Here is a 13,148-nt window from a genome sequence, read left to right as displayed (position 1 = left end):
ACCTGCTGGAAGGACGCCCATCTGAGCAGCACGCCATCTATCAGTGCCTTATGCCAGAGCGGTTAGACCAAGGGCGTAGGTTTGCATATGGACAGTAGGGACATGTCCCTACCAATTTTTTGGGAGGACAGAATTGTCCCTACCAATATTTGAGTGAACCTGTTTGCACTATGTTTGGAGTAAAGTCATATTAGATCATTCCAATGAGGACACAGATCTAGGCATGGGCATGGTATCATAATTTTTTTAAATACCATAATTGATCAATTAAATTAATTCTAAAATGCGCTACTTTGTCTCTGATGCAGCCGCCTGTCTCTAGTCTCTAGTCAGCACTCTGTGGTCTGAAGCAGTTTCCCGCCCACAGCATCATCCGTTTGGTTACATGTCACAAGTAATAGCCTATCAACGCTGAAGTCTGCTGTGTACACAAATGGCCGCAGACTAGAGAAGCTCCGGTTAATGAGCGGCACTGTGTGTCGAAGTAAGACAGCAGACATTATTGAATTTGTAATATTCATCACAGTGTGGTGTTGTTGTAACTTCAGTGTAGAGGATTGTGATGTGTAAGTACATCTGCTGATCCAAGACACACCGAGTGAGAGAGAGAGAGAGAGAAGCCAGCGCAAACTGCTAAGCTAAAGTAACTAGCTGGTCTGAATAGCATTTAAACAACAGCTGAATTCATTAAAGCAGAGAGCTTTGGGTGCTGGAGAGGAACAAATGTAATTTTAATTATACAGCAGGTAGTTAGACACTGTGATGAAGAGAACAGCAACATTAACTGTGTTCAGAAAAAGCAGCAATAAACTCTACCAGAAACTCCAGAGTCTAGAGATGAGATCAAACCTGGGCCATTGGGTTAGAAGGAGTAAAAGGCATATGACAGCCCATTGGCGCCGGCAGCTGTAATCCTGTGCGCACTGTGTAAACATATTTCAAATGATTTCTTTTGTTTTTTTTTTAACATCCTATCTTGAAAATAAAATTGTAACAATAGGTTTTTTTTTTGCCTGCATCCACTCACTAACATTATGGGTCTTGAATTTGGTTGCTCTTTGTCATGTACAGTATGTGGTATGGTGGTGTTGTGTCATAACTTTAGGCAGTTCTTGTGTGTTCTCTGAAATACAATTGTGCCAGCGCCAAACAGCATTTGAAGGTCTCTGAGAGCATGACAAAGATTCACATAAAACTGTGCCAGTCCAAGTGTGCAAAGCTTGTAGAGACCTACAGAAGACTCAAAGGTGTAATTAATTCAATAGTGGCTTCTACAAAGTACTGAATTAACTGAATACTTTTGTGAATTATAAGTATTTTTAGGAATTGATTTCAATAAATATTAAAAAATGACAGAAAACTTATTCTCATTTTGTCATTATTGAGTACAAAAGAAATACAAAAGCTTGAGTTCAATTGCATAAGTGAAACTGAGGGTTCAAAACAACGTACAGAAAATGAGGGGGCACCCGGATTTGAACCGGGGACCTCTTGATCTGCAGTCAAATGCTCTACCACTGAGCTATACCCCCACTTATAAAATTAACGAGCGAACATATCTTTAAGCGATATTTCAAACACTGTTGGTGTTTCTATGTTGGTAGAAATAAAAGTGTGCTGTATATTACTCTGTAGCTAAAAACAAACAAACTACACACACTTACACATCAGTGTTATATACCTTTGAATCTTCATCTACCAGTAAAACTTTCTTTCCGGCTCATACCGGATGTGTCGCAATGAGAACGCGACTTTACCGGAAGTTTAAGCGGATCGAAAAGAAAGTGGAAGAGACTGAATCACAATGGTACGGTGACACTTATATCATCTCCATTTACCATCATTTTCTAATTTTGAGCGTGTCGGTAGTAGTATTGTTTTTTTGTGTGGATATACTGGAATTTGTTTCAGGCCTCCGTACCTTTCTCCTCTCTCCTATTCGCTGCTGAGTGTATGGTGCGGGATTTGATTAGTCACTCGGCTAATGCTAGTTAGCACCGCCGTGAGTGAGGGAGTTAGATAAAGTCAATTCTCAGCGCCTGTGATTCATTTATTAAGATTTAATGTGAGTAAATGTTGATGCTGTCTGTCGTCTGTACCTGACAGAACACTCGGGGACTCCGCTCTCAGCTGAAAGACAGCGTACCTGTGGCCGGTCTCTGTCCACAGGGACAGTATGGAGTCCAGGACTCCCTGCGGGGCGGGTAAGACTTTAATTTCGAGATGAATAATTATTTCTCTATATGATTAAAATGTCCAATGTTCATACAGACAATGGTTGCACGATATGCAAAATAAATCATATTGCGTTCATTTTGACACGACTGCGGTTGAGATATGTGATTTAACTTGGAATGGTCGTTTTTGCATTTCATCTCCACGGATTTTTTTTTTTTTCGTTCATTTTTTAAAATGATGATGTGATTTTTGTCGGGTCTTGTATCAAACAAGCATGTTCCATTACGTCTGGAGAATATGATCATTGATTTGTTGGGCGGAGCGTCTCTGTACAACCGCTTATGATGCTGACTAAACTGAACAATGTTGTGACACATTTTACCCTTTGTCCAAAAAAAATATTTATTTTTTTTGCAGCTCCTGCGATTTGGATATTGCACTTGGCCATATTGCAATTTTGATTATATTTCGATTAAATGTTAAGCCCTAATACAGACTGTGTCTTTGATTTCAATGCTGGTTAAATTGACACTGCATTGTCAAAACTTGATGTAAGACATTGCATTTACTTTTCACTTTATGTGTCAGTGTTAATTCACTTGCTTGTAATATAAATGTTTTTGTCATCCCATAATACTCTACTAGTCGTACAACTCTGAAGCACATTAAATGAACATGGCATCTTCTTGTTGTTGTTGCTTTTTCTGAGCAGCTTTACCAGTGTCAAGAATGAGCTCCTTCCCAGCCACCCGCTGGAGTTATCAGAAAAGAACGTGAGTAATTCTGAGTATTTTTTGTAAGAGATAAATGAATGAACCAAATGTTAAAGGCTCCTGTCCACACACATCCGTCTACCTTCAGCTGGCCACAACTACTACAAACATCTTTTGAGATTTTTCAGGGCTTTTAATGTTGCTGTCAACTGGTGATAAAACTGGTGAACCACACTGGTGGGGATAACTTCCATGGGACCACATAAGTTTTGTAAAAACTGCACACTATAGGTTTGTTTTCATGGCACATATTTGTACCTGTTATATTAGGAAACACACAATAAGGCTGACAATGTCTCTGCTACATCCAGATGTCCATTGAGCATTGCCCGTAACTGCAGTACAACCATAATTAATGGTGTTAATCACACCTGTTCTTTTCATCAACCATAACATGTCACACAACACATCTTTATAATACTGTAATGTATCTTAGCTTTTCAGGATTCTGTGTTCATTTTAAATTCTACAAAAAAGCCATATATATGGAAAACATTCAGAAATATTAATTTTTTCAAAACGATGAAACAGAATTACCTGTACATTCACATTCACTTATGTCTTTACTTCCAGTTATACAACAGATGGGCCCCATTTAATCTGTTAAAAGCCGATCAGTAGCCCGGCTCTCAGTGACCTTGATTTTATCATGGACAGCAAAGTAGGAAATTAAGGTTTAATGGTGGAGATGTTGAATGAATGAATGTGTTCCTGGGTGACTGACAAGTGTTCTGTGTATCTGTGGTGTACAGTTCCAGCTGAACCAGGACAAGATGAATTTCTCGACTCTCAGAAACATCCAGGGTCTTCATGCTCCACTCAAACTGCAGATGGAGTACCGGGCAGCCAGACAGGTGACTGCATGTCTCAGCCCCGATAAGCCCCCCTCTTTTCCTCTCCCTTTTCAGATGTTTTTATGTTTGTTCCCCAAGTCAGTCCTAAGTCCGGATGTCTGTCCTTCCTCCCTCTAGATCCAGCGCCTACCATTCTTACAGAGTTCAAACTTGGCTCTGGATACACTGCGAGGCAGCGATGAATCCATTGGCTTTGAGGACATCCTCAATGGTGAGAACATCAACCTGTTTAAACCATCTCAGACTGAACTGACTGAGTATAAAATCTGATCACCACCCTGTGTTTGTGTTTGTCACCTTTCAGATCCAGCCCAGAGTGAAATGATGGGTGAGCCTCACATGATGGTGGAATACAAACTGGGATTGCTGTGAAAGAAAATGGACACAGATTTGTAGTCAGTTGTCTTCTGGGATGGACAGGTTTAATGGTTGGGAGTAGGGGGGGTAGGATGACCTTGTAAATGATGTGGATGTGGAGTCTTCTGAAACAGGCATTCAGTGCTGCTTTTGTATGATTCCAATCTGGCTGGTATTTCTAATAAACTTCATAACCTTCTTCGTAATGTGGGTTTTTTTTTACAAATAATTTAAGTGTTGTGGTTGAACTTGTTTTGTCACACTGGGGGCTCAGATTATATGTTTTATGTCATCAAGAAGAATGTGGCCAATATTTATGTGACCATAATTTAAACTGCAGCTGTGGTAAACATCTTTATCACAGATGAATCTGGCTGAAAGGCCTGACCAGTGAATGTAACATGGTTTACTGCCTCTCAGATTATTAACTGGTGCTCCCTACTTATATCTTACAGTGTACTGATATGTGTACAGTGCACTGATTGGGTGCACTACATGCAGCCAAAAACATGGTTCCAAAGCTAAAATGTTGTACATGTTAAGGAGATAGGTGCTATGACTTCTGGTGCAGATATCTGTAACCATTGATGTTTTAATGACACTTTTTCTTTGGATGGTTTTCTAAGGGGAAAAAATGAGCAAAGAATTACGAAATAATGATTGAATGATGAATGGTCAAAAACTACAAAGGCTACAAGACTACAAGGAGTTTGTTGAACAGTTCCTCATACTTAAGAACTTCAACTACATTAAATTAGTAGTGATAGCACTGTCATATGGTGAGAAATCAGCTAACAAATATAGCAAAATGTTTTAGATAATATCTCAGCAACCATGAACTCCCCCTTCCTTTGAGATCGAGACATCAGCTGGTGACTTCTCTCACCTGAACATTTATGTGTGTGTATTTACTTAGACAAGAACAAATTTCTTCATGGAAAATTTGAGATTTATGTACTTTTTGAATTCATTTGTTTTCACTGCATTTTACTTTTGAGACTTTCACAATCCCCAAAATTCACTAATGTATTCTGTTGTTGGCCATTACTATTATAGCATCGGAATAATATTCTTATTTTTAAATATTATATTTAAAATATATTTATTATATTTTATAATATATTTTAAATGTATGAGAAAATGACACAAAATTAGTCTCTAAATCTATCAACCAGTGAAACATATGCAAAATATAGATTTTATCCAGAAAAAAAGTGTGGCTGTGATATGGTGTTAATTTTACAGTCTATTACTGTAATTGGATAATTATCAAAAATGATGTTGCGGAGGTGTACGGCCCTGTCAATCTGAAAGAAAAAATTAAATTGACAGTTTATTCATAAATTTTCCTTTAGTCAAAGATCTCTGTATCAGCAGTAAAACACCCAGACTCTTTATGGGTCACATTGATAAGTGGAATTAGAAAATATCCCCAAACTTAGTACATTTGCTATTGCTCTGTCATTCTAACTCATGTGTTTGTCTTATATTTAATTTCAGGCGACAAATACACAGTATTTATGGATTAATTCACTGTGACTGAGACAAATATACAAACACAGCATTAAAGAAACAGCACTGTACATGAGCTGTACAACTATTAGCAATTAAACACAATTAGGAGCAGCTCAACGTAGATGACATGACAGACAGCTGATCACTTTATAAAAAACTGTCTGAGTGAATTTAAAATGATGTGATCTCGCCGATGATGAGTCAGGGATTTATTACCCGTTGACCGACCTACAAGTTTGAAGGTCTTCATCCGTCTCACAGTGATTACCGTATGTTCTGCTTGGCTAACGTAAAGCGTAAGAGCTTAAACAGATAAAAGGCTAGTCGAGGCCGGCGGTGAGGGAGGGGAGAGAAGAAACGTAGAGGTTCTGTAACTCACTGTAGCAATCAATTGAAATCTCACCGCCTTCGGACCAGCCAGTGATTGAACCATAGTTCCCGGTTATTTATAGCCCTAGTGTGATGTTGATGTCACACACACGGTGGTGGAATCAGACTGGGAGACGCTGTACCAATTTTGTAGAGTACTCAAACATCCCCAAACAACAATCATAGAAAGACAGATCAAGATGTTATCGCTGTCTTAAAACGCTGAGTATGTCCAATGTAAGCCACGTACTGGGTTGCAGGGCATGCTGGGAAATATGTCAGGAGGGAGGAGTTTCGGTCAAACGGAGCCACCCCCCGTTTTAAATACAGTCTGCGGTCTGAACTGACATAAGACTGTGGTGTTAACCTAAAATACACGGCTTCACCGTGAAACAGCTTTTCAGTCGTTCCCGCAGGAAACTTTTTTCGAACCAAATTGAGATTGAAACACGCCTACTTCCGTATTAGTTAGGGATGGGGAGGGGCCTCAGTCTTCCGTCAAGTTCTCGTAATACGGAAGTGGGCTTGATTTCTTCTAAACTGTGGTTTAAATCAAATATTAAGTGCGAATCGAAAGATAAATCTGCGTTCACCCAGGTCTCACAGACATGAGGCCTTATACTAAACCAGTCACCCGTGAGTCATAATGATCTAGGAGCTTTGCCCTGCAGGCTGCACGTCTGTTGGTTTTAGTTAATGTCGTTTTCACTTTGTCTTACAGTAACTTGTTATTTAGGGTGTAAAAAGAGAAAATAGTTTCATCATAATTCAAATATTAAAAATAAACAGTGAAGGAATTAAAAAAGTACTGATTTAAAACAAAATCACATCAATTAGTAATTAACGGCATTCTCACAGAATATCACTATAACTGATTTTGCAGCTTTTCTAAATTCTTATTTAATAAATCAGTCCACAAACATATGAACCTAACTGCTGCAGCAGGGATCGGTGGGTTCTGTCTACTGTAAATAAGGCAAATTTGATTTGTATATCATTTTTCAAACAAAGGCTATTTATATAGCTTAATGTGAGGCAAATGGAAGCAGTTCAGTGCAATTTAAAACAAAGTGAAGAGAAAATAAAATAGACCTAATTAACAATCTAACAAAATAGCAGATTACAGCCTAAATAGAGTTTTGTCCCAGCAAGTTGCCCCAAATGACTGCAGCAAATAAATGCAGTGGATAAATGAATCAGTAAACTGAAGGTGGTCACTGGTGATTGCTGCCTCTCCATTCACAAGAAAAGATGCCTCACACTAACTCACTGAATGTCTCAGAACTCAGATGTTTATTTTAATCATGAACCAGTCACAGATTATTAGATTGCAGGTCTAACTGTCTGCTGATGCAACACAGCCACATCTGATGAAACAGCTTCACCCTCTGGTTTGTATGTGAAACGTAACAACTGAACAACTCTCACTTTAAAGCCACTTGGATGGTGTCAATAGACAGCACCATCAACAAAAAAGATGAATAAATATGTGGCCTCAGATGCCACAGTACACCAGAGTACCTGGGTCTGTGTTTGTTGTGTGGTGTGATGTTGCATATTTTAACAATGAAATACAACCAAGGTTGTCAGCTAACATAAAAACCGTACAGATAATTATGATTAATAATAAAATAATAAAATAATTAATCACTATACCGCAGTCAAGTGTTTCCTCATTGGTAAACAAGTTAACAAACTCTCTTCTGTCAGCTGAACCCCTATAGTGCTCATACTCCCCTGGAATGCCCTTTTTTGTCTCTATCAGTCAATCCAGCTCTTTCTCCAATAGGAAAAAAAAGGCAAAAGGCACTTCCATGTCCCACCTCATGCACTTGAGACAAACAGGATGTAGGGCGGACAGCAGGTGCTGGATCAACAAACTGAAATCTGCCCACTGCACTGATACTGCAGCTCCTAGCAAAGTTAATTTACCAGAGCAACAGAATTAATCAGACTTCAAATAGAATAGATAGTTTATGTTAAGAAAAGAAATATATCAATTAGCTGATTGAGACTCTCAGAATGGGCCAATCAGAGCAGAGCTAGACAACCCTGTCTCACACAGGGGACAAAACATGGCTCCTGAGGCACTTGCTGTCTTCATCCTCTACTGCTGGGGCTTGGCCTGAACAAAATGTTGTCATTATTGTTCACATCCACACTTCAGCCACAAGATGGCAGTATGAGTCCACACTGATATGTTCATGTTGGTGCCCAGTTCCCTGCTAATCCACTCTCTGACCCAGCACACTAGTTAAACAAGTCCTGTGCTGGTACATGCGGAGCTCTGGACAATTTGCTGTCAGTGCCTGGGGGGAGGGTCTGATGTCACTTTTCATACACGATGGAAAGCAGCTTAACCTGAGGCTGTTAAAGTTCATGATGCTGTCTTGGACAGCAGAGTACATACCCTGTGGGTCAGCTCAGGGCAGTCAGGGAACATAATACACACTGGAATGAGACTAATGTTACATATACTGGAATGGAGCAAATCCATTGTGAATGTAATGCAGTGCCTTAAAGTACACAACATGTATAATGCTGGAGTTCAAAGCAGTGAATCAGTCTAATATATTTATTTATGCATCATGTAGTTATTAAAGAAAAGAATGAAGCTGAGAAGTCATTACCACCAGGATGTTTTATAAACTGTAAACTGTAATAACAGTGCTGTATGTGAATGAACACAGTTTAGACTTTGACTTGGTAAACTTTAACTTCGTTAAAGTGAAGAATGTATGTTTGATTGTGATCAAGAGAATGATGTTAATACATAGAAAATGATAATAAAAATGTTATGGTGACATCTGTGCTGTAGTAGTGTACTGTAGTGTACTATTGTAGTCAGCAGAGTATAACCATATCTATCTCTGTTAACCAGGATATCGACAGTGCCCAAGAGATCCTGCTTTCCTTACAGTAGGACTGCACAGTCAAAATGTGGTGAAAATGGGTTTTGTGTCAGTGCTACACCTTTAAATTGAGTCTGGCAGAAATCCTCTCTGTGACTCAGACTGAATGTTCATCCTTAAGTATATCTCGACATCTACTCAACACATTGCTGTAACATTTTGTGGAAACATTGACAGGTAAAAGCCCAGTGACACTGCTGATCCCCTGACTTTCCACTTGCAGGAGACTGGGTCACCTAGATCACAGATAAGACTGGTCTGGTCTGGGGTAGTGTGATGCAGGAACACAGCCTTCAGCCTGCCTATTTGTTCAGATGCACCTTGTTGTGGTGTTTGCAGGATGTGTGTTGTTGAGAGCATTCCCACACACTGACTGACCGAGCTTATGCTCCAGGGCACTGTTTACTGAGCCACAGTATATATTCTTAAATCCCAGTTAGTAAAGCATCACACTCTCAGCATGACTCCCATTTCATGTCTCAATTTTAGTACTCTTCTTTCTTCTACTCCAAAATAAACTCTTCCACTTCTCTGTAGCTTCAGCTGACTGTGGTTTAATTCCCGCTCCAGACTCAGGTGCTCGACAGAAAAAACGCTTGCAGACACCGTGAGGATGTCATGCATTAGATGGGACACAGACTCGTCTGACTGAAGTACTTCTTCTCCTCTAGCTGTGTGGTAATTGCTGCACAAATCACAATGACTGCTGGAAGAATTGGGGGGGGCAGAGAGCCTGATGTACAGATGCACTTCAACTTGCTGAGAATGATATTAGTCTTAATTAAAGTTAATGATCGCCCATATATTTCACTATATACAGACTCACACAGCATATTTCCTGCATCACCACATATCAATAACCCTCTCTCACTATAAACTTGATGATTTTTATTTTTATTTACATCTGTGGCTAATAATGACTATTACCTTGACACGTCAGTGTAGTAAACAACAATGAGCAATGAATAATACTTTTCTCCACTTTGACAAGTCCTCACAGAAAGCATCCTTCTGGCCTTGAACTCATGCTCTCTACACTGCAATCTTAAAAAGCTGCTGATTGGAGCTTAAAATGCTGCGTTGCTGCAGAGCCTTGCTGGGGTGGTGGATGCTATGCAACCATGCTGGCCCTCTCAGTCTCTCTATTGATGGTCTGCGCATCAGCAGTGCCCACGAGCAGAAACACCAGAGGCTCTGTTCCTCTTCTGTCAGGCAATTTGATGATATAGAAGCTCGTGGAATTTTTCACTTAGTGTCAACAAGCAGAAAAACATCGGCCATAGGGCAAATGCTTGGTAATGAGTATGATGTGCACAGTCAAAACAGACAATGCCCTGTCTGTTCCTGACAGTACACTAAACTCTCCCTCCTGCTCTCTCTACATATCTCCTTCTCAGTGGGTGGTGGATGTCTCTCCATCAATCACAGACCAGTAACTCAATCTGAACCTGCTGCCACACCTGGTAGAGGACAGCCCCCCTCCCACTCTGTCATCTAATGCCAAACACCCTCTCAGCCTTGCTTTAATTTCCTTACTACTTCTGCCTGCTGCTGAAAACAGTGTGGCGACTGACATGTCGAATCCACATCAGTTCACATCAGATCAGGCTTTATGGTCCAGACCTGGTCAAAAGTAGATCAAGACCAAGTGGTGTGGGGGTTGGTTTTATCTCTGTCATTCTTGGAGTTTGACAGAGGGTTGATGTCAGTCTGGTCCTGTGATGTATTACTCCTACTGTTGAGTGATTAGCAAAGTAATGTCATTACTTTTTTAGTATTTGATATCTGAGTCAACAGGGTGAGATGACTGTATTCCATCTGTTTTATCAAATAAAAATGTAAAAGCTGCAGATGTCTGAGCGACGTGTGAACATTCAGGAGTAATATTTATTTTCTCAGATAAACAGGTTGAAAAGGACAAGAAAACCAAAGCAACCCATTTGATTTATAGATAATGAATTTTCTGCTTTCATTCTGTGAAGATCTCGCAGTGTCAACATGTTTTAGCTTTAAAATCTCTAAACCCTTTTCAACTTCACTGCCTCTCTATTTACTGTTCTCAGCCTGTGTTGGGCAGAATAAACAAAAACAGTGAATTGATCTTTATTATTATTACTGTTATGACCCTCACAGTTGTTTGGAATGGCATGCAAACCATTTCACTGGTGCTGTAAAGGCTTGTTCATTCATTGTGACAGATATTGCTCTGCTGCACTTTGCTGACTTATCACTGGAAAAGGAACATGTGGATGTGGGCCACATGTCAAAGTGTCCTTTAAATAAAATATACACAGAAATGAATTTGGGGCAACAGCAGAGCTGCTACATGTCGCCTGCTTTGGTATAAAACACAGTCAGGAGATGAATAAGCCAACATGAATCTCTGTGACACTGGAGGATATTTCTGTTATCATCAAGTGTTGTCTTTTTAATGAGATGGAAAAGAGATCTGCTTTGCTTAATGCGATGTGTTGATCCATCTTTATCAAGCACGACATCGAGAGCCAGGCCGGCATTCTCAACAACTGAACCACTGCCAATGAAACCAATCAGAGCATGGAGAGACCCCCCTCTGGTGACGGAGGGATGGTGGGAGGAGGAGGGAAGACAGGAAGGAGAAAGAGAGAGAGCAGGATCACATAGACAGGCATGGAGGGGAGGAGGAGAGCTGAAATTAGGGAGTGGGGGAGGAATAAAGTCAGACTCCATGATGTCTCTCAAGGACACAGGGAGAATTCCTGTGAGGCACAGAAACCTGCCTTTACTGTCTGCCTCACATAAATGGAGCTCAGAAAATCACAATACACCTCGATAAGTCAAACATGGAGAAAACTGCTGTTGGACGCTTTACAAAAACACCGGCCATTAATTTCTTTTGTTGGGAATGTGTTCAGTTTTGATGAAGTTTAAGGGTGGACTGTGGAGCTTTTGTAGATCCCAATGACTTTACATTTTAAAATGCAAAGCACCTTTATTCTGATCTGCATGTAGGGTTGCCACCTTCTATGTGAAGAAATAAGGGACAGAAAACCTCATTAAAGTGACACTGTCTCCACATGCAGGTGCTACAATGGTTAAAAAATATATTAATATTTTTTCATGCCAGATTCTACCTAGACATAGACTTTCTCTGTCAATTTTTGCTGGGAGACGATATGCGATCTAAGGTGTGAGTCTTAGAGACTTATTTGTTGTAGAGTTGTATTTTATCAAATTGCTGCAGTTTTTCTGATTGGTTGATTAAAGGTTCTGTAAACAGCCATCACTGCCACCAGACGTTGCAGTAGACCACCAGCATCTCAAAACAAATGCTCCCACACCTTCAGCTTTATCCCACCCCATCCCCCTTCATGTTGTCAGTTGGAAAGGTGTTACGAAGGACAGTAAAAGTGGATACTAAACACAGAACAAGAAGCTCAACTGAATAAAGTTACCTTGTCTACACACTAGCATTGTCGTGATATTCTCCACAGCAATGCTGACAGTTAGCCAGCTAGCAATATCAACTTTTGCCAGACACATTTATAATATGGGTAACAGCAAGTCAACTAATGTTATCATGCCTTCTATTGCTGGTCACAAATGAAAACGGACATGTAATATTATGTAGCCATCACGTTACTTATACATGAAGGAAAAGAAAAGCCAGTTCTGAGTCAAACTGGAGGGTTCAGTATTGACCAGTATTGGCTCCAGGGTTGGACTGGGAGAGAAATTCAGCTTTGGACTTATCCGCTGGGAACACAGTCACACAAATGACACTAATGGAGCCAGTAAGGGCATTGAAGGAGCCAGTATAGACACCAATGGAAGTAAAAACTTTTGTGGACGTTTTGATGGTCCACTGGACGACCAGGATTTGAGCCATGGCCAGTCCACCTGTGCTCCAGTCTAATCTGGAAAATGAAAATGTGTTTTTTTCAGAGAAGGGACTTCTGGATGGTGACTCTCACCTTAGCACTGTTTACCTGAATGCTGCTTACTGCACTGTGCTATATCACCTGTGGGTAGTGCTTGTATGTTTATAAATGTGACGAGGGCCAACGCTTTAACTGGAGGGACTCAAATGGACTAATATGCACATGTATGTGCACTAACACGCATGCACTACCACACTGGCTACCAAAACAAAGAAGAGTGAAACTCAGATTACAACACACACACCAGGGTGTGATTTCATTCTCTGCTCA

General features: G+C 40.2%; 1 protein-coding gene and 1 non-coding gene across 2 annotated transcripts; one reads left to right on the top strand and one right to left on the bottom strand.

The window, feature by feature from the left end:
• Positions 1 to 1,460: 1,460 nt before the first annotated feature.
• trnac-gca (transfer RNA cysteine (anticodon GCA)) lies at positions 1,461 to 1,532 on the bottom strand. The gene has a single exon. It is a non-coding gene; the product is annotated as a tRNA-Cys (tRNA).
• Positions 1,533 to 1,701: 169 nt separating this feature from the next.
• pomp (proteasome maturation protein) lies at positions 1,702 to 4,361 on the top strand. Its single transcript, XM_056364759.1, has 6 exons — positions 1,702 to 1,807; positions 2,107 to 2,204; positions 2,891 to 2,951; positions 3,704 to 3,805; positions 3,923 to 4,016; positions 4,110 to 4,361. Exons 1-6 carry the CDS (start codon positions 1,805 to 1,807, stop codon positions 4,175 to 4,177), a joined length of 426 nt encoding a protein of 141 aa, XP_056220734.1. The 5' UTR covers positions 1,702 to 1,804; the 3' UTR covers positions 4,178 to 4,361.
• Positions 4,362 to 13,148: the final 8,787 nt, after the last annotated feature.

Source organism: Seriola aureovittata, chromosome 20 (assembly GCF_021018895.1).
Source record: "Seriola aureovittata isolate HTS-2021-v1 ecotype China chromosome 20, ASM2101889v1, whole genome shotgun sequence".
Taxonomy (NCBI): domain Eukaryota; kingdom Metazoa; phylum Chordata; class Actinopteri; order Carangiformes; family Carangidae; genus Seriola; species Seriola aureovittata.
Note: the sequence above shows the minus strand (reverse complement) of the source record. Positions and strands in the feature narration are given on the sequence as shown.

Coding starts and splice junctions, on each gene's coding strand:
- pomp (XM_056364759.1), top strand. Junction 2,205..2,890: donor CAGGACTCCCTGCGGGGCGG/GTAAGACTTTAA, acceptor TTTTCTGAGCAG/CTTTACCAGTGTCAAGAATG. Junction 3,806..3,922: donor AGTACCGGGCAGCCAGACAG/GTGACTGCATGT, acceptor TCCTCCCTCTAG/ATCCAGCGCCTACCATTCTT.